This window comes from Chaetodon auriga, chromosome 1 (genome assembly GCF_051107435.1).
Source record: "Chaetodon auriga isolate fChaAug3 chromosome 1, fChaAug3.hap1, whole genome shotgun sequence".
Lineage (NCBI taxonomy): Eukaryota > Metazoa > Chordata > Actinopteri > Chaetodontiformes > Chaetodontidae > Chaetodon > Chaetodon auriga.
In genome coordinates, this window is record NC_135074.1 from 15,189,401 (window position 1) to 15,211,208 (window position 21,808).

At 43.6% G+C, this 21,808-nt stretch overlaps 2 protein-coding genes across 3 annotated transcripts; both read right to left on the reverse strand.

Annotated features, from left to right (window-relative positions):
* Nucleotides 1-881: 881 nt before the first annotated feature.
* On the reverse strand, nt 882-4,969 carry acta1b (actin alpha 1, skeletal muscle b). The gene is made up of 7 exons (XM_076726119.1): nt 4,914-4,969; nt 3,866-4,002; nt 2,942-3,266; nt 2,363-2,524; nt 1,760-1,951; nt 1,469-1,650; nt 882-1,310 (listed from the first exon to the last, which is right to left on the reverse strand). The coding sequence occupies exons 2-7, from the start codon at nt 3,992-3,994 to the stop codon at nt 1,167-1,169; spliced, it is 1,134 nt and encodes a 377-aa protein (XP_076582234.1). The 5' UTR covers nt 3,995-4,002; nt 4,914-4,969; the 3' UTR covers nt 882-1,166.
* A 5,054-nt stretch (nt 4,970-10,023) lies between these two features.
* Nucleotides 10,024-21,372, reverse strand: abcb10 (ATP-binding cassette, sub-family B (MDR/TAP), member 10). Of its 2 annotated transcripts, XM_076726133.1 has the most exons (15): nt 20,424-21,372; nt 19,547-19,753; nt 18,677-18,879; nt 17,877-18,011; nt 17,328-17,474; nt 16,504-16,639; nt 16,282-16,377; nt 16,064-16,078; nt 15,504-15,713; nt 15,286-15,365; nt 15,013-15,193; nt 14,466-14,509; nt 13,053-13,087; nt 12,824-12,882; nt 10,024-12,699 (listed from the first exon to the last, which is right to left on the reverse strand). In XM_076726133.1, exons 1-15 carry the CDS (start codon nt 20,857-20,859, stop codon nt 12,506-12,508), a joined length of 2,178 nt encoding a protein of 725 aa, XP_076582248.1. In that variant the 5' UTR covers nt 20,860-21,372; the 3' UTR covers nt 10,024-12,505. The 2 variants fall into 2 exon arrangements, with proteins under 2 accessions (XP_076582248.1, XP_076582259.1); XM_076726144.1 differs by lacking the exon at nt 16,064-16,078.
* Nucleotides 21,373-21,808: the final 436 nt, after the last annotated feature.

A 21,808-nucleotide genomic window follows, 5' to 3' on the forward strand; every position in this document is an offset into this window, starting at 1 on the left:
AGTGGGGTGGTGTCAATGATGTGGGCACAGGGTGGTGCGCGCCTGAGACGAGCCCAGCACGCCCCTTTGTCTCACTAAGCTCGGACCCTAACTCCACACCCACACAACCTGATGAGCTTCTATGCATATAAGGTAGGACTGCGGAGATGCCCCGCGGGGTCTGGTTTTGTCTAAAGATGGTCTGGGGGGTCGGGGCTGCGCGTATGGTCGCGCAGGGCAGGCAGCTCAACGGGATTCAGAGCCGGGTGTCGGGTGTCCCATGCTACTGATCCACTCGGTCTAAAGCGGAGCTCCTGCTGCTGCCCGGGCACATTCCTGGCAAGTCAAACTCCGACTGTCGGAGCTTGGTGGCGTGCCTTTCACTACCTCTGTCACCCAGCAGCCGTCAACCATCAGCACATGGGACAGAGAGAGACAACCTGTCTCTCACCCATCCATTATACAGGGTGCCGTGAAAACGCCCCCATCGACCTTTATGAGCTTCCCCTTCCACCTGATCAGCTGATTGGTTTGGGGGATAGCGGCAGTGTGTGTCATACAGTAGCTTTGTCTAATAGCTGAGACAAGCCTCTCCTGGCTTTAATAGTTCTAATGGTTTAGTTTACGTTTTTTGTTTCCAAGCTGGATTCCTAAATATTGAATTTCACGATGGAATTGCATTTGTATGGCTATGGAGGGAAATGTGTGATTTTCACCTTTAAAACGCTTCAAATCATCAACTTCCCAGTATTTCCACTGCAATTTCCACTAAAGCTGTTTTTTTATATATATATATTCTCTCTCTACCCTCCCTCTAATAGAAAAACCAGCCAGGATCAGAAATACCAAATAATGGACTTTAATAAATTATCAATATGTATATACACTTACATTCACATGTGTTGGGCAACATGTTGTTGTTATTTTTTTTATTAAAGTTTTTTTGGATGGATGCATGGTTCAGTGATGGTCTTTCACAGCCTCTCTCCGTGCAACACAGACAACAGACCGCTATAAAATATGCACATTTTGAAAGGATAACAAAATGCATATAAATGTCAACAGCGCAGACAGAAAGTCCATTGACAGCAGAGTGTTGCTGTGCCGCAGAGGTTGATCCTCCTTCTCGCTTGATCTCCAGATAGCTGGTGGTGTAAATGATGGAGATGAAGGAGAAGATAGAGGATTTAGAAGCACTTCCTGTGGACAATGCTGGGGCCGGCCTCGTCGTACTCCTGCTTGGAGATCCACATCTGCTGGAAGGTGGACAGGGAAGCCAGGATAGAGCCACCGATCCAGACGGAGTACTTCCTCTCGGGAGGGGCAATGATCTGGAGGAGAAGGAGGGGGAGAAAGCCGATCAATAAAGTGCCAGGGCTTAGTTCTCATATCATTTGTTCAGTAGATTATTGTGCGTAATTATCAATTCATGCGTAAAACCTTTCCAGTTTGGGATAAATTGTAATGCATTTGTTGTCATATCATGTACCTTGATCTTCATGGTGCTGGGGGCCAGAGCAGTGATCTCCTTCTGCATACGGTCAGCAATACCAGGGTACATGGTGGTACCACCGGAGAGCACATTGTTGGCGTACAGATCCTTACGGATGTCAATGTCGCACTTCATGATGCTGTTGTAGGCGGTCTCATGGATGCCAGCAGACTCCATACCTAGTCAAGTGAGAGGGACGAGTGTTAAAAGGAGGAGGGGTATCCAGGTTGGCACAATATTTCCAATGCTGTTCGTTAATGAAACAGAATGAGGGATTATCTGACGTACCGATGAAGGAAGGCTGGAAGAGGGTCTCGGGGCAACGGAACCTCTCGTTACCGATGGTGATGACCTGACCGTCGGGAAGCTCGTAGCTCTTCTCCAGGGAAGAGGAGGAGGCAGCGGTGGCCATCTCGTTCTCGAAGTCCAGAGCCACATAGCACAGCTTCTCCTTGATGTCACGCACGATCTCACGCTCGGCTGCGGGGGGACAAGTTGATTAGATATTATTCAGAGTGGCAAACAGCCGAGAACGCAGTGCGTAATGGCAAAACTAAGTCAGTAGGCTGAACTACGAAAGTTACACGAAGTTACAGAAACGTCTGAAATGTCTGAAAAATGTCTGTTTACGATATTAAATGACACACTTTTTAGCCTTTGTCTTTGCGCAAAACTGTCATTAAATGTTGTCGTTGTTGTTCGTAAGATTGCTGTCAGATTTAGTTGTTATTTGTAGCATATTTTTCCCCAAACTGCCGGTAAAAGAAAATATGAAGTTATGATGATAATTTATGTTCTATTTTGCTATAAAGTGTCGGCCTAAAAAGTGGCGGGTGGCGGATGGTTTGCTTTTTTCTTTCAGGTGCTTTGCTATTGGAGCAAGTTCCTCACCGGTGGTAACGAAGGAGTAGCCACGCTCAGTCAGGATCTTCATCAGGTAGTCGGTAAGATCGCGACCAGCCAGGTCCAGACGCATGATGGCGTGGGGCAGGGCGTAACCCTCATAGACTGGGACGTTGTGGGTCACACCATCACCAGCATCCAGCACAATACCTGAACAGAGGCAAGGCGGGAGTTTGGTAAAGTCCAGGTGTCAAAATACCTGAAACATTTCAATTTTGTGCGCTAATGTGTGGCTAAAGAGGGTGCATGGAGGAAGATTTACAAATACACACTGAATGTATATATCACACGAGCCATGAAATAACGTAAACAGTCCCAGAAAGGCTGGTCGACTGTGCGTAAATGTTGTGCGCAAAATCGCTACAATGGGATCGGCGCATCAACAAATGATTATTATGTGTTGTGGTTGTTACATAAGTTTATTTAACAAGGCGTCTGTCTATTTGTATCTCTCTCTCTCTCTCTCTCTCTCTCTCTCTCTCTCTCTCTCTCTCTCTCTCTTTGTATGTATATTTAGGAGGTTGCATCTGTGCTGCGAGCCGCAGCTGTTTGATGTTGTCAGCTTACCAGTGGTACGGCCGGAAGCGTACAGGGACAGCACAGCCTGGATGGCCACATACATGGCTGGGACGTTGAAGGTCTCAAACATGATCTGGGTCATCTTCTCTCTGTTGGCCTTGGGGTTCAGGGGGGCCTCAGTGAGCAGGGTGGGGTGCTCCTCGGGGGCCACTCTCAGCTCGTTGTAGAAGGTGTGGTGCCAGATCTTCTCCATGTCGTCCCAGTTGGTGATGATACCGTGCTCAATGGGGTACTTCAGAGTCAGGATACCCCTCTTGCTCTGGGCCTCGTCGCCGACGTAGGAGTCCTTCTGACCCATACCGACCATGACACCCTGAAGGGGGAGGATAGGGCAAGATAATAGAAAGGTTATGTCAAATAATCCAAACAGAGGTATGACCTTCTTCTGGCCAGATTAAAGTCTTTAGTGTGTGGTGCCAAAGGCATGTTGATCATTGCGCGAATGTGCCAAATGACAGTGTGGGTCAGAGAGAGACGGACACAGAGCAATTGTGTGACTGTCAGTTCTTCTGTGACTAATTTAGTATCAAAGAGCTAAAGGCCACATTGCTGCTGGTAAAAGGAGCCAAAATTACATGGCTCAAGATACACAGTGCCACACTGTTACCAGCTAACCTACCACCATCTAATCGCACAAAAACATTAAATATGATATAAACTAAATTATTAAAATCTCAGTTAAATACGTTTTTCACTCCAATGGGATGCCTCAGCCAAAATATTGTACACCTGCCTGAACAAATGGGCAGTTTTGTTGTCAAATTTGTGTAAAATGTATTTCTCTGTATTTGAAAATTAATTGGCTGAGGTGTGATTATTACTGTAATTGAGAACTTTCGTTTTCAGTAACTACAATCCTGTTTTCCAATTCGCCTCTTTTTATATTGTATGAGGATTTTCTCTGCTGTTTACCTGGTGACGGGGGCGGCCGACGATGGAGGGGAACACGGCCCTGGGGGCATCGTCTCCGGCGAAGCCAGCCTTCACAAGACCGGAGCCGTTGTCGCACACAAGGGCGGTAGTCTCATCGTCGTCACACATGATGGCTTCTGTAAGAGAGGAGCAGGGAAAAAAAGTTCAGATCACAAAATTCACACGGCGATACAAACTGAATGTGACAGAAATGACGTCCAAAAGAATATTTTGTCTCAGGCGTTTGTTTCTTGAAAGCTCACACTTAATTGTGGAGATTAAAGGACTAAAATTATTTCACTGTTTACTGGAGCACGATCAGGGCCATGTCTTGCGCTAAATGCATACATGGCACACTGACACCAGGCCATTACGCATGGCGTATAAGCCTGCATAAACCTAAAAAATCACATTGAAAGTGAAAAATATAGAACTAAACGACTTATTCTCTTCAGATATCTAAATTTGACGAGTCTCGACTAATTGATCTTTATGTTATTCTAATTTGGTGCGCGTAAACCTGCGCAAAATTAAACACCTAAGGTGTTCTAATATTCAGGTAAATCTACAAGCACTCTCTCTTTGACACATTATCACCTTTCTCAGGTAAACTATCCTGGTTTTAACTGATCTGAAGGCGCATTGCGTCTTGCTGCATCAGCACCTTCAGGATTCAGCGTTACTCTTCTGAAGATGCTGAAGTCAGTCTGCTCTGCTTTTTCTATCTACCCGTGTATCTATCCACAATCCTCAGACCTGATAGTTCAGATAAGAGCTTCTCATGTCCAGCACTGAATTTCTATGCTATCTCAGCCTATTATTTACAAATTGTTTCCTTCTCCTTAAGTTTCAGGGCTCCTACAGTCTATCCTCCAAAAGAATTGCCCATGTTCCTTCCAGTAGTATCTGGTCCTAGGCATCCTGTCCCTGGCTGTCCTGCCTAACTTCTGCTCCAGCAGATGCTCCAGTGTTGTTCTGGTTACGGCCTAGTCTGATGTCCCAACCTGGGTGTGCGGCTTCAGGAGTGGCCGGTCCTATAGGGTCTTACCTTAAGGGAGTGTCTGCGGCTCGGAGAGAATGACCCAACCAGTGCTGCTGCTGAACCAGCTACAGTCCTCTGTGCTGCCTGTCCACCTTATATACTGAGCCTCCACCATTCACAAACCTCAGCACTGGCCCCCATCCCGGCCCTCTGCCATATTAGGACGCTGACAGGCCGAGGATGAGGAGTGGGAGGAGGGAGGGGCGCAGCAAGGAGGCGCGCCTCGCTTAAGGAAAGAGGGAGCTCCATCCATCAGGATCCAGGAGAGGATCAGGAGTGACGCTGCGCGCGCCCGACCAGGAGAGAGCGCGCGCCATATATGGAACTGTCGCTTTGACCTCCCATCGAGCGTCGCGATCCCACCTCGAGGGCCGTATAAGGAGCGCGCGGGCCACTGGGGGTTTTCTGGGGGAGACGCCAACCAGGGTTATAGATTTGCTGCTAGTAGGTATCATCCAGCCTTAAAATGGGAAAATGCTGCCATCATCTGAACAGATTTAGACCACAGAGAAAGCCAGGGCCCAAACTACTGAGTGACAGGTCAACCAGGAAGAGTGATGCAGCCCGAAAGTGCCAATTAAGTGTTCAATACACATTATGATGATTGATCGATACAAGAAAACACAAAATTATTTGATAAAGGCTGAGGAAGACCATTCTCTGTGTAAACAGTTCGATCTGTGTGCTTCATCATTTCACTCACAACAATTCAGTAGTGAAATTCGAAACAGACTATTTGTAATTGATTGCATTAAATGCTGTAGCCTGATTGACCCCAGCCTGCATAAAAATGAGTCATGAGTAGAAAACTGGAAGCCTTTTTGCATTTTCTCTCCATCTTCAGCCTTATGAATGTATAACATGTGATGATAAAAATGACTCATTATAAAGATTACTGGTGATTATGCACAGACGATCCTGTTCTTTGCCAGCTGGAATCCAGTTTCTTAATTATGCAACACTTATACACCCAACAGAAGATTTTTCTTTTTTCATACACACATTCACAATCAGTTTAATTCATTCTGCTCTTCTGCAGACCACATGGCCTGATATGCACACAGATCTGTCTGAATCTTTTTGAATAAATAAGGAGAGAACCACTGAAACAGCCAACAGCTGAAACCTTATCTGTAGGGGCTACTCAGCTCTGTCACTGGAGCAGTTGGATTAATTATAACTCTACTGGAGGGAGGGAGCTAATGTACTTCTGCACATGTGCATGTGTCCATGTGTGCATGTGTGCATGTAGGAGAGAGAAACAGACAGAAACTCAGTGTGTGTACATGCATGCACATGGATGTTTGAGATTGTGGTATAAGAGACCAGAAGAGGAGGTGCCAAGGAGCTTATAATAAACTCAATGGGAGTAAAGGAATGGTATAGGGATAGGGAGAAATGTACAGAAAAATGCAGAGATACATCTAAAGAGGTAGAGAGATAAAACAGGCTTGATTTGGTCAATTAAAAGAGCCAACACTCAGATGAGACACATACAATCTAAAAAATTCTAATGGCACTGAATGAGGAGGAAAGAAACTAATGTTGCATAAAGAAGAGGTTGAGACAAAATCAATCTGCATTGGCATTATGAAATGCACGTTACAAAAGATGTGGGAAAATGTAACTTTTTATTCCCAAAAGGAAAAAACAGATATTGAAGAAATACTGATTTAAAAAAGGGCGAGTCAAAACTGTTGGTACAAACAAGTGACTTGCATACATCGTGCTCTCAAACATAACCTAAAGCTGGCTTCATGTGGCAGCAGAGAATTGTTAACATATAGTTCATGACCTGGGTTCTCATTATAGCAGTGACAGAAAGCTTCAGTATGGATTACAAGTAGATACAGAGAATATTCACTAGGCATGAACACACAAGTTTATGGAAAAGGACAAGAGGAAGACAAAAGTGAATGAGCCAGCTGGATTTTTATGCCTCCTCTACTTATTTTAATCAGTTGGTTGAGCAGTAACATAAGGCTGCATTAATTGACCATGTGAGTTTCCACAGAATACTGTTTCTGCACTGGAAATACATGAATTGAACACTGAAGCGATGCAAGCCGCGAGGGGGAATCCTCAATGCTTCATTAATATGTCAAGAAAAACAGGGTAAGAAGAGGGAGGGAGGAAAATCTTCGAAGTCTAGAGGGAGATCCAGTGAAAATGAGGGGGGCTGCATGGGTGCAGAGTGTGTGCATGAAGGGGCGTGTGTGTGTGTGTGTGTGTTGTGCGAGGAGGTCAGGGGGCGGAGGGGCTGCAGAGCAAGGTAGAGCTACTTTTATGCACTTGTTGTGAGCTGTTTTGGAATCAGAGGGCCCGTGAAACGCCTAAAATGTAAAGGGGCTGGCAGTTGTCGAAGAGGGAGAGGAGGGGAGGTCAGAGGGGCCGAGGGGGAGGCGAGCCGAGGGAGTCTCCTGGACAGTCTACTTGGGGAAGGGGAGGAGAAAGAGGGAGGTGAAAGGGCGAGAGCAGCAGGTGGCAGAAAACATGAGTTCAGTTTGTCAGAGATATGAAACCGAGCCAGCTGAGGAGAGACTTTGGACAAGGAGAGTATTTTTTTTTTTGTTTTGAAGTAGATTTTTTTTTAAACTGAGTGTTGTAGTGATCACATGACAGTGTTTTAGCCAGTGACATTAAAGGGAGAGAAGTAGTAGACAAATGGATTTTTATTCTTTTTTATAACAGCATGCTCAGTTGTCATGGTACCTTGCTGCCTATTCAGTTGGATTTTTATTTCAGTCATGTCTCTCTCTCACCCTCATGAGAGCACAGAGGGTGAGAGTGTCAGAGGAAGTAAGAATAGCACAAGCCTCGGCATTCAGTCGCTGGACCCAATACACTCGCTGTACACGAGTCGCCTACCTTTTTAAGTGCTCAGCAACTGTGGCTCCTCTGCAGCATGTACAGTAGACTTTTTTTTAAAGTAAGAGCAGACAGGAGTCTTGTTGGAGATATTAATTAGCTCCTCAGGTGTAACAGTGAAGAAAGTCTGAGGATACTGATACTGCTGAGGATTTTGTAAATTGACAGGTAAAAGTGCTTAGGCTCTTATTTTTTCAGCTTTGTCTTTAATGTGTCAGGTGTCCAAATGTACACTGACTTTTTTTATTTTGTTTTAAGACAAAAAATGTGAACATATGATTTGGCGAGCTGTGTGATTTGACCCCATGAAGCTTCAGGACACATTTACTCTTTCTGTTTAGCTTCATTCTCTTCATAATGTGCTGCATAAACCAGGTCCGTGCTGACTGTGCACTGCTTTCTAATGCTGCTCTGTAATGCTCTTAATGAGGATAAACAAGACAGAGTGAAATGAGAGGTGTTAGACAGCATGCCTCTTGGCCACTCATGTTCAAAGACAATCCAAACATCTCCTACAGAAAAAAAAAAAAAAAAAAAAAAAAAAGCCATTCATTTAATTTGCAGTAGCCGTAGGTGTTTGGTTTTGGTTTCTGCTTCATGGCTGACAAGGAGAGGAAGAGGTGGGCTGAAGCTGTTTTACTACAGAGAATAACAACTGGGAGAATAACTCCTGATCAATGAGACTGTTGACAGAAAACATAATATGTTATTGTGCCTGTGAAGCAGCCGTTAAATTTACTTTAAATTATGCTACATCTGCTTTACAAGGCCAAAGACTGTCCACTGATAAACCTCTGCATCCACCCAATCATGGCGGTGTCGCATGATTGATCAAAATCTTTTTCTAAATAGATGCATTTTGGACTGAGTTACTTTTTATATTTTTTGTCCTGTCTCATGAACAAACAAGGCTTTCCCATCCCATCCCATCGCTTTGTTGTGTAAGGCCGAAAAGGGTCAGAATGTCAGTTCCAGTAGTTCCTCAAATAGCCCAGGGTAGATACAGAGAACAGTGAGGGGAGCTGCAGCACATGGAGTTGGAATTGGAAACCTACGCAGGGCTGAGCGGCACCTGGTCAGCTGCATGAGCCAGCTGAGCCGTCCTCTGTAGAACAAGAGCACAACTGCTGCCTCTGATGGAGGCGTTAGTTTTAAAGGAGAACACCAGCTCAAAGGTTTACAGCTTAGATGAAAAGTCCTTAAACTTATCTTCATCATATCCTGTCAACAAGTCCAGAATGAACATGTGTAAAGGGAGAGGATAATTCATAAAACATTTCAGTGGTGTTTTACAGCACGGCTTTGTCTCTTGCACCTGTAACCACTCGTCTATCACACCAATCACACAGCTGAACATGATTTTAAACATCTAAACCGGGTGATGTGTACTTGATTGATCTTAGACTCTTAACCTGCCCCACAAGTGCAACATGCACTTACAAGGGAGAATGACTCAAACCACTGCATTCATCGACTGCTTTGCCTGGATCTGTCTGTATGTGCCAGCGGATGGGACAATGTGTGGAGTCTAGCTCAGCACACTGTCAACACAACCTACCAACAGCTGAACACGCATTACTCCGATCACTACCATCAAGTTTTATTTAGGTATGATGGACTGGATGAACACCGATCCCACTGACTTACAGTGAACACGTCTGAGCCTGGCAGCAGCTCAGAAAGTGAAGCAGCAGCTCCACCTACTGACAGCCTGACGGAAACACACACAGTTACTCGTGAAGTAGCTTGTAAAGAAAAGTTTATGTGTTGTAAAAAATGTCATCTGTTTAGCTGAATGAGTGAGTAAGATCTGGCACAAGCTGTTAAATATAATCCACAGTAATACAGATGGGAGTGAGTGTGTGTCTTCTCCCCATCACTTTTAGTAGCATTGCAGGCCAATGGTGATTTAAGTTTGGTTGTTTCACCACTTATTTAAGGATACAATATTATATTAAAAGTATTATTGAAACTGTCTTACAGATTTTACAAAGATTAGATTATGGTTAGGGTCTATCCAACTCCTTTAAACAACGGAATACAATTTCAACCTGTCAAAAAACAAACAAACACACAAACACACAAAAAGAAAATCCACATTTTTTTTTTTAGCCATTTAAACCCATTCTGATTTAATTCAGTGTATGTCCCGAAACAGGCCGAGCACCCAAACAAAACCCACAAACAAAACCAATTATCTCACTTTATTTACCTTTATATAGAAGTATAATAATTTACCAACCACAAAAATAATTAAAAATTTATTCCATATAGGTTAAAAAAGAAACTTCCAGCAGTCTTATGTGATTTGTTATATTCCTTACATTTCATCTGATTGGGCAGGGTTTGGTGATCACGGCAGGTAACTTTGAAGTGAAGATGGTGTGAAGAAATGAAATTTGTAGTGAGTGAAGTACAAACCACTTCCCTTTTGGGTGAAATAACAAGAAAACAACAACAACAAAAAGACAACATTGAAGATAAACTGTCCATGATACATCAGCTCGTAATGAACAGAACAGAGCAAATATTCTGCTGCCATTCAGTCTATACTCTGTAATAAATATATATAAAACCCCAAAATGTATATAAGTAGAACATGATTACACAGACAACATTAGTCGGCTATTCAAACAACCTTTTCCCTACGATCAGTGTTGCATTAGTTAATCCTGACACTGCCCCTCATTAAAATATGATCAAGACCGAGTCCTTTTCATTTCTGTTGAAGTGTATCGTGTCTACACATCATTGACTTCAAATCGTAAACAAAGTTACATTCACATTGATTCAAGTTTCTAACCCCATTTAGAACAACTGAAACACAAATAAAAAGAAAATCGAGCCTAAACCTCAGAGAAAAGCACACGAGCTTGCAGTTTTGTCAGTTCAGTCAAAGGCAATAATTAGATGTAATTCATGTGACAGGGAGCTCCTCCACCTACTGTCTGACTTCTGTTTTAGAGCAACAGAAATGCAGGAATGTAGTTTTGACTTAATCAATTAGAGACTGATTTGATCATCTGTAAATATTTGTACACAGATGTCCAGTATAGTTTATTTGTCAGATACCTGCCAAACGTCTGACCCACGGCAAACATCATGTAACCACAGTTTGTAGTTCATCGAGCCTGTCTAACCATACATAAAATGATTCCTTGTTGTAAAACAATGTGAAATGCACTTTAAATAACACACAGTCAAAACTGATCTGAGCAAATATGGATGAGTTTAGTAGTTTCTCCCGGACTTTACAGCTGTGCTGGATTCATGCTAAGGGCATTTGCATGTCTGGCTTAACAAACTTGTCTAGACTCCCCCTGAGCAGTAAGGTTAACATTTACCATCCAAATATTTACTGAGGAGAGCCATTACCTCTTCGTCTGGCTCTCCAGGTCAGCTATATATTTAGCTGACTCCCCAGCTCTGTGGCTAACATGTAAGTGGCTTTATGAGAGCTGTTTATATAGAATTTAATGCAGGCCAAGTGCATATCATATAAACACTTACCAGTGCACACAGCATTGGGGGGGGGGGGGCAGTCATGTCACAGACTGACAGACACAGCAGTGAAGAGTATGCAGTCCCAAATGTTGCACACAGTTAAGTCATAATGTCAGTTTCTGTTTTTTAAAAAGAATATTAACAGCTGATAGATTACATACTGATTTGCAATGTGTGACATTTTGGAGAGAAAACGACGAGGGAATCACAGACTCACGATGACACGTCTCCTGTTCTCTTCATACCCGAGAACAGCAGAACATCGGCCAGAAAAGAAGCCGTTCAACAGGCCTCAAGCAACTCTGCACATTTTATTTTGTTAGACACAAAGGTGACCCAAAGCAAGGAAAACTAGAGAGTGAAGTCATGCTTTTTAGATGCGTAGCACCTCAGCTGTGACTTCAATCATGAATATGGTTCATGACAAATGTGCATACATTACTCTACATCCTTCCTTAGATATGTGAACAGTGTTCAGTCCTGTTTCACAACACAGTGTAGACAACACAATAGCTGCTTCATTTGGCTTGTTCAAGCTCTAAAATGACTATAAAAAGGCTCTCATGTTTAGCTTCAAGTTTAAAAACTCAATAATAAATAGACACAAATTCATAAACAAATATATATTTAGCTGTTCTGTATACATCATCCTGGACTGTTTTTGGTTTGGCTATGAAAATCATGAAGTGATATCAGACTACAGTCCCATAGCAGGGGATGAAAGAGGTCTGTCACGCCAGATTCATACGGTCACATTTCTCCCGTACGCCTGAACTGTTTAATACAGAATTTTCCCAAACCTATGGTAGCAACAGTGATTTAACAAATGTTGTCTATGAGCTTCATGTGTCCTGTCACTCTCAGCCTCTTATTCTGTCCTCGTCTGTCAGTGTAGAAATAGATATTTTCAAAATCAAGCATCTCTAAGAACTGTCTGATCCATGTTTCAGTTCTCAGGCCTTCACCGTGGATCACTCTGTGTGTTTCCTGTCAGCAGTGAAACAACACTCCCGTTACATTTCCTGTTAGCTTTCCGATCCCCTCTCTCTCTAAAGTTCATCTGTAGTCCTGTACAAAGTTCTGCTTTCCTTCACCTTTTATCTATCTCTAGCTATTCCAGACAATATCTTTTTTTTCCCCTCTGCCCTGTGCACCCACCGGGAGCAAAGCCAGGTTTTTTCCAGCCTCTGACCTCACCTGACGATTTCACCCTCTTCCTCATCCTCTCAGCGAAGTGCCTGTTTCTGCTCTTCTTGTAGAAACGCCTGCTTCTCCATCAGTTTTCTGAACAGTCCTTGCCTGTTGCCTAGCAGCTCTGTGTGCTGGCCGCACTCGGCTACACGCCGCTGGTCCAGCACAGCGACAGCGTTCGCATTCTGGATGGTGGATAGACGGTGAGCGATGATCACGACCGTCCTCCCTGGTGATTGGGCGAAAAGGGCAGGAAATAAAACAGGAGAAACAAAGACTCCCAGGAGTGAAAACCAAAACAACAATTCTTCATAAATGGATGCAGCTTCAAAGACAAAGACAGAGAGGTTTACCCTCCATCAGACGCTCCAAGGCTTCCTGGACCAGGAACTCGTTCTCAGAATCCAAAGCACTGTGGAAAGATGGCTGTTTAGGATTTTGACCTAAGATGTGTCTCTACCAGCACAAAAGAATACAGTTTTTGAAGGCAGTACTATCATCATAATTTCTATCTGCAGGGCTGCAAGTTAAGTAGTTTTGCTTTCTGAAACAATTCATTTATCACATTTCAGTCCTTCTCACCTGGTAGCCTCGTCTAAAAGCAGGATCTTAGGATTCTGTGGAGGGAGAAAACAAACATGACATCTGCTCTCTCATCTGAATATGCTGATGACCAACAGGCTGTATACTTAAACTGAGACCGTTTGATCTGCCCTGAGAGGCAATTCATAAATACAAAAAGCGATTACTTCTTCAGTAATAAAGAAAACAACACAAAACAGAAGACTAACATGTTCTTCCAAGCGGTCATTGAAAGCAACACATGCTGACCAGCTGATATCACATCAATGCATCACAGCACCTGTCAACAACATGCAAGTAGATGCGGAGTGTCTAACTTTTCAAGAGAAATGGACAAACTTTTGCTGCTGAAGTTAGTTTGTGTGGGACCAAACTCAACAGTCATTGCAGCTGCAATCACATTTGGCTGAATGAGCTGCCAGGACAAACGTGTGTGGATAAAGTTAACACTCTTTGGATGCCCATCAGGCAGCTTTCACAGCTTTTCAGGCTTTTGTGGTGAGCGAGCTAATGAGAAACTAAAAGCTCATTAAGAAGGAGACTTTGTGAAGGAGCGAGTTCCAGCAGCTTCTCAGCTCTCTGCTCTCAAATATAAATTATCTGAAGTGAAATGAAAGCTGTGGCAGGTGACAACTGGAAAGAGGAAACACTGCACATTTTCCTAATCTGCAAGAACTAAAGCCTACTCTGACATCTGAATCTGCTGCTGAGTGTGAAGCCTCCTTCAGGCGTTTGGAGAGAGGATTCAGGACGTGAAGAGTCAACAAAAGGAACTGAACATATTTGCTTCGATGTTTAATGTGGGGGGTCAGCTGATCTGCATGACAACCTACAACATGAAATCATTGAGCTACAAAGCAAACACGCACAACTGACAGCAGCTCTTTTCAAAACTGACTCAGTTCTGCTCAACACTGGAAAACCTGGAAAACCAGCTGGGAGGAGCATCGTCATCGTCACTACATCGACATCAGACGGCTCGCCAAAGAGAAGCGGTTCTATTCAGTGCAGAGGTTAGTGTGATATATGCGTTCAATAATTTAGTATGCCAGGGGGCTACCAAGGGGGACGGGGGGGGTCAAGCCAGTCCTGTTACAATTGCTGCCCCCTGACTCCCCCCGACCCCCAAATGCAAATGCCTAATAAGCCTCTCAGGTATTGCCCAATCACCAGTGACCCCAACCAAACTGAGCCTTGAAAAAGTTCCCTGGGCCTGGTGTGGACCCTGGTTCCACAGGTCATTTCAAGCTATTTTTGTAGAACAGAATAATTAGACACCGACGACGACAAGAGCACCCACTTCCTGTCCCTATGACCTGATTAATGGATAACAAACGTTACGAGCAGATGACAGCTGCGACCAGAGTTGTGCTTTATTCTGAAACATTAAAATGAGCATGCTGTTGCACTCACCTTAAGCAGAGCTCTGGCGATGGCTATCCTTTGCTTCTGACCACCTGAGAAGCAAACACACAGCTTCATCATATAGACTCACAAAGGCTTCATCTGAACAGGCCCGATGCATCGGCTGTAAGCACGGGACCATGACAGCGGTCGACAGAATAGTTTTTAAAGCTCTTCATGTTCGGAGTAGAAAAAAATTGCCATAATTCCACTGTGACAAAAAAATTACACTAAATACAAACACTATAGAAAGTCAGAGAATTACTTCTGAGAATACCTCAAGAGTCAAAGTTACAATAGGACAAAAAAAGAAACAGAGAGTACTGTCTTTCAAAATGTCTTGAATGTTAAGTTAGGTCTAAAAATATGAAAGTGTTATTAAGAGAGAATTAAAATTTACATTACTAAGTATATCATGAATTTGAATTTTAATGAGGTAACTTAAAAGGAATAAACGAGGATTCCTCCCAACATTGAACATACGGATGGAAAACAGCCTGTTGGCGACACAAGCTTTCTTGCATCGAGTACATGTTTACATACTTCTGTGTCTCACCTGACAACAGCACTCCTTTCTCCCCCACTACAGTGTCAAAGCCCTTAGGAAAAGCCTTGATGAAATTATAGGCGTTGGCCACTCTGGCTGCCCTGTAGATGTCCTCTGTGGTCACAGCGTCTGGGTCCACTGCACCGTACGCTATATTATCTCTTATAGAGCAAGAAAACAGCACGGGCTCCTGGGAGAGAGGTGAGGAGAGGAGAGGGGGAGGGTGAGACAAACAGAGACCATCTTCACTCAACATAAACAAGTTGAGGATGAATTTATTACCTGGCTGACAGTCCCAGTGTGACTCCTGAGCCAATTGGGATTCAGATCTCTGATGTCGCGACCATCTATGGTGATGATGCCTGGAGAAAGAAGGCCATTCCCAGAGGTAAAACAACCATCTGACAGTCTTTAAGTTTCTCATCGTCAGAAGTGCCCAATGACTAAGCAGTGGTTGGTGTATTTCGCTGAGGGAGAAGACAGAAGAAACGCGCTCTCACCAGCATCGGTGTCGTACAGCCTGAGCAGCAGTGACACCAGGGTTGATTTTCCAGACCCACTGGGACCCACGACAGCCATGATGGTACCGGCTGGGACCAACAGACTGAGGTTCTGGAAAACAGGAGCCTCCTTACGCGTTGGGTAGGCAAAGGATATATCACGAAACTCCAGCTGGCCCTTCAGCTGCTCTGGAGGAAGCACCAGACCCTCTGTGGAGGAGCAGAGGAAGAGGAACAACTGTTTAGTTTAACTTGTTTGGTTGGTTTAATACAGTAATACAATCTGAGAGTCAAATGATGAGTAATTAAATAAATGAAGAAGGAAATGAAGCAAAAAAAAAAAAAGTACCAGATTATTTTACTTCTTGTTAAAATGTACATAGCATTTATTGACTGAGAAGCAAAATAAAGGGAAGGTCTAAATTAAAAAGCAAGAGGTGTTGGATACTTTCTACCTACGCCTGTTTTGTAATAGCAAATAAAATCTTCACATTTTTCAAGCAAGACAGTGAATAAACAGTTAAACAGAGAAGGGTTAAGATGGTAGATGTGAAATTTACCCATCATCCACTTTTCTGTAAGCAGTAATGATCAAAGAAAAAGAAATATCTTACTTGAACAGTTCTATTCAGAATATTACTATTTTCAGGACACACAGAATAAATGAATAATAACTTGTTGATAGTTTTACAGGACAAAAATGGATACTCGTTGATGTAGTTGGGTGAGTGCATCATGTGAGCTGTGTGTGTGTGTGTGTGTGTGTTTGCCTACTGACCATTTAGAGGAAACTCAGGCTTTCTGTCCATCAGCTCCCACAGTCTGGTTCCTGCTCCAAATCCCTTCATTAGCTCAGAGTAGAATGAACTCAAACCTGCACATCAAACACAAAAACACCAAGCCACAAGCCGTCATACACACAGAGGTAAACAGTACAGATCAGGGAATTCCTACAAATGGAGACGTGCACATGACCTGTACGTCTGTATGTGTGTGTTACCTGTAATGCTGAAGCCCACCCAGAAGGTGTACAAGAGGAATGATGAGAGCTCTCCCACAGTCATGTGCTGGTTGGCCATCAGAAGGCCTCCCTTGTACAGCACTGACAGGATCATGATGTTACCACTGAGACCAGTCTGAAACACACACACACACACGCACACACACACATACACCAGGTAATTTGATTACTACAACATCTGGCAGTGCTACTTCCTGACACAGCATTGATTATACTGTTTACCGCCTGTCTCAGCAGCTGCAACAACAGTTGACTGAGCTGAGGGGAAGAGATGCAGGGAGAAGGACAATATTTTCAATAATGATTGGTTCAAGTTAGACCTTGTTTTTCATCCGAAGACTGAGCTGCCAGTTAGAGACATTCAGCTAAATGTAGTCCAATACAATAGCCCTATGATATAAATAAGCGTGGACAATTAAAGCCTCATTTCATCCTACCTTAAGAACAATTTAACATACAGATGTCCACATGCTAAATAGGAAGAGAGAGACCTGTTTCAGAGCTGTGAGGCTTAGCAAGTTGTGTCACAGGGTTGTGTCAGCGCTGCTTTAAGCTTTTTATTCTCCGACCTTATATGGAAGATTTGATAATACTGTTTTATGGCGAAACATCCTTCATATACAGACATGCCAGGTGCTGTGGTATTGTGACAAACCAGAAAGACGTCGGCAAAAAAGCAGAAGCCTCTGTGCAACACCTCATTTCCCAAGTGTGGATTTGCATCACTGACAGGACTCACATGCACGCACTTGTGATGCTGGGCTACATAAATAAAACTGACTTGCACACAGATTTGCACTTACCATTCCGAAGAAGCCAGCTCGCAGTAAAGCCTCCTGCCTGGCCAGACTGAAGACCTGGTCTGTCAACTGTTTGTACGCGTCGACTTCGAACATCTCTTTACCAAAAGCCCTCACTGTCCGCAAGTTGCTGATACGCTCCTCTGCCAACTACACACACAAACAGTTTAATTAGTGCTTTATCTAAAATCAGAAGTCAGACTATCAAAACAGGAAATTTACTCCGCAAATTTAATTAAGCTGCTGCAGGCAGTTAAGCTTTTATATCAGGTACACAGAGAAACAGACGGCAGACAAACAGTGTGGCTTTACTAACCAATGACATGAACGGCTGATTACAGTATAAAGCTTCACTGAAATCATATAAAAAGGGCAAAAACACTGGATTTATTGACACAAAAATTAGCAATCACATTTTGTCACAGCCAGCTTCCTTGTTTTTAATTACCACATCCTCAAAAAAGGCCTTAATATTCTCTGTGCCTGAACATCTGGCAACATTTAACACGAAAAATGTGATTACAAAACCTAATCAATACTTCTCTGCTGTACCTGTGTGGCTTGCGCAAGTGCGTCCTGTGTGCGTTTAGAGATGGTGCGAAGGTATCTGCCATAGACCGCAGCAAGAACAGTCACAGGAGGAACAATCAGCAACACAAAGCTTGCAAGAGTGGGGGACACGTAGAACTGGCAGAGGGGAGAGAGAGAGAGAGAGAAAACAGCAGTTAACTTTCCTGTAGAAAAAAAAATCTGTTATGTGAACGAAGTCAAGGCGTCAGTTAATGGACCTGTTGGCGAACTCGTCCACGACCATTAATACGTAAAAAAGTGGAGACAGAATACAGTCAGATGAGCATGATTTGGATTAAAAGCTCAGCAAATGAGCAGCAGTTCAACCACCTGTTGGTCAAAACTGCATATAAGTGACCGTCTTCACATGCACACACTTTTCCTTGTTTTGTTTTGTTGAACCTGTTTCACAACAGTCCTCCCAAACTCTCAGCTCACATACCAACAGCACAGAATGGAAAGATGCAGACAAAAGGAACAAAAAAAAAAGTCTCAAATACTTCCTTGTACTAAACAGCACAACACTATGCACGCGGCTGACTTTGCTGTTAAATGACTGTAGTGTATCTAAAAGTCAGGCTGGCTGGTTAAGCTACGGAAGATACAGGGATTTATTTAGCTTCAGAGGCATCCAGCCTCAGTTTGCAATAATTCTGTTCAATTCAAAAGTATTTCAGACACACCAACAATACAAAACCTACCACATTTACTTCACAGCACAAATGTATCATAAAAGACCATCCCTACCAACCACAGTGGACCACTCTGAGGGTCGTACTCACCATCATACTGACACCAGCAGCTGCCTGTACGACAGCTCTCAGCCCGTCTGACAGGTTGTCAGTGATGGAGCGGCCCACCACGGCCGTGTCAGCAGAGAGACGGTTGATAAGCTCGCCGGTGCTATTCCTGTCAAAAAATGCCACTTCCTGTCTGAGGATGGAGGAGAAGAGGGAGGCACGGAGATTACGAACAATCTTTTGGCCTGCAAAGAGAAGAGACAAGACGTGAACAAATGCTGACAGTTGCACATATTTCATGACATCTTTGAAAACATGACTTTAGGCCCCGTTATCTTGTCATTGGTATTTGTCTCTGGCATATTGTAGTAAATGGTTAATCAACGGGTTGAAAAAAAGCTAGCCTGACTTTGTCCAAAGTTCAACAATCCACCCCCCTGCATCTCTAAAGATCATTAATTAATATTTAGTATCTTGTGTGTTTAATCCATACACAAATAGAGATGTGGTCACTGAAAGGTTGCCAGGAAGTCACTGCACCAGGCTGCTGGGCACGCCAAGAAATCATTACAGCATTTCCACTTTTGTACGTATTAAACAAACAGAATACATCATGTTAAAGCTGTCGAGGTGCTGGTAGGTACATGTTGGAACTGTCTCCTGCTTCCTGTATTTATGCTAATCTAAACTAACAATCTCCAGGCTCTTGCTTCACATCTAAGGCTTCATGTTGACCTCCTCAACTTACTCACGACAAGAATACAAACAGCCTGGAGGACACATGCAAGCATATTCCTCACATCCTGCTCTTTGATGCAGACAGTTGTATACTTTTCTAATCATTTGTCTGAATTTTGTGTCTGTGCCTCTTCATGTGCCCCTGTAGAGTATTAAAACCCATCCTCGTCTCACCTGAGGTCTGAATGAGGTAGACTCTGGCAGCATTGGCAGCCGCACCACACAGGAACATACCAGCCAGAATGATAGACAATGATGTCAGGGAGGCTGTCATTGTCTCTGTGTTTGTTCCACTGTTGTAAATGGTGTCAATCACTTTACCCAGGAGGAACGGAGCTGACATAGTTACTGCACTGGAGACCGTTAGGAAGCCTACAGCAGCTGCAGTGGATAAAGGAAAAGTTCAGAATCAAAGCAAAACATACACTTTAAACAAATGATAGTAATTCACAGCCACTGTTAAAACATAGGGGCCAGATGCTTGAGAGCGCTACAAAGCCCACACATGGTACAGTACAATGAGCTTTTCTTTTCATTGAGTTTGAACTTTTATCTCCTCTCTCATGTCATTTTGAACTTTCTTAAAAAAGGAAAAAACTGTTGTAACATATGTGACCAACTGGAACAAGCGGAAATAAGATTTATAAAGGGCTTTTTTTTTCCTGTTTACATGAAATCAAAATCATCCACCTGTAGTTAGAAAGGTAGCTGTGCGCCCATCCCCCTATTTAGACGAGATGCAAGATAACACATGCAATGAGGGAGAAAATGAAGAGTATCTGCAAACTGGTATTAGGCTCTAAAAGCTTTTTTGCAGCATTTAAACCTTACAGGGGTTTCATCAGACAAACATTTGCCTTTTGTCAGTGCAATAAAGCTTAAAGCGCTTTCACTCAGTGTGTGTATGCTCTCCACTTTCTCCTACAATGGGAAAAAAAACGACAATAAATGTGACAACTGTATCATTACCAGCAAAGTCAAACCCTTTAGACAATTTGGCACCTTTCCCGATTCCCTTATCAGGAGAAGGACCTAAAGGCCACAAATTTACCTGCAAGTCTCCACCTCTCCGGGTGAGCAAGCCGCAAAATCCTCTGAGCATCCTCCATGGGGACCTTGTTGGGAGTCCGGCCTCCCTCCGAGTCGGTCTGGGTCTTCACTGATCCGGCTGGTGTTGGTGTGGAGGCTGCTGAAGAGCTGGCGAAGGCAACAGGTGTGTGCGTGAGCGTCCGTGCGTGTGAACACAGTGCAGGGAGACATCTGAGGGGGCTGCACGGCAGGCCAGACATGAAGGGTCTGGGTGAGGAGAGGGGGAAAGCAGGTGATGGCTGGACTGACGGCTTGATCCCGGTCGACTGTCTCTTCCTCCGGTGGGCGGATGAGAGGGTGAGACGGGGCTCCAGCCATAACATCCTCGGCTGCGCCAGCTTGAGTTTGTGCAAATGCCCACCATGAGTACATCTTGACATGCGAATTAAAAGCCGCATCGTCCTGGTTGTCAGCTATTGAAAAGATACGAGATAAATTTGACAAGAGGTTGAAGAAATATAGTGTGTCCCCCTCCCTTAGATTCAGTGATTGATTGTGTTGAGGTGTTTCTTGTTAAGCAAGTCCAGTCGGAGAAGAGCTTCGGTCCCCCAGCTGTTAGGTCAACGCACTGTATCCATAACCGAGCTGTTGCAGAGCTTCTTCCCGCTTCATTGTCGAGTTTAGACCGTTATTGTCCGTTTTATCTGCGCCTGACAGCCGCCTTCACCCAGTTATCTCTTATCACTGAACAGCTACCAAAACCCTCCTGTCACAGTCATCTGTCGCTGGACATTTGGTTAGCAGACGGATGAAGTGGAGACACGAGCTGCCGACGACCGACTAACACCAACTCCGCTCTGACACATGAACCTAATTTCCCTGGAAAGAGTCTAAAAGGGTAAAAACAGGAAAGGTGACCCTGGTTTCGTACGCATGTACATACGATTCCTCCTCCTCTTCCTCCTCCTAGACTGGGGAATTCAATGGCTGACGATATATGCAAAGTTTCACAGGCATAACCAAGCAAGCCCAGATCATTAATACCTTGCCGTAAGTGTTTTGTGAATGAGTTTTGAAAGGTTGCAAAACGAAATGTATTAACAAATTTTTACCAAAAGAACAAAACGGCAACTTTTTTATTTAGTTCACACAAACATACATGTGTTGTTTAAGAATAATTTAACATTGGATATTAGTTCAAATATTTTCTCAACAGTTTTCTCAGCAAGCTGAGTTTTCATTGATTTTGAAATTAAATGAATACATAATCATCTGATGAACCTCAATTAAATGCAGTTTCTATCAGGTTATGTGCAAAGTGGAGGTGAAAAGCGAATATTTGCCTGATCGCGGAGCCAGCCGTTGGCCGATAAATCAGATCGACTTTCTATTGCTTTTGCCTGGCAG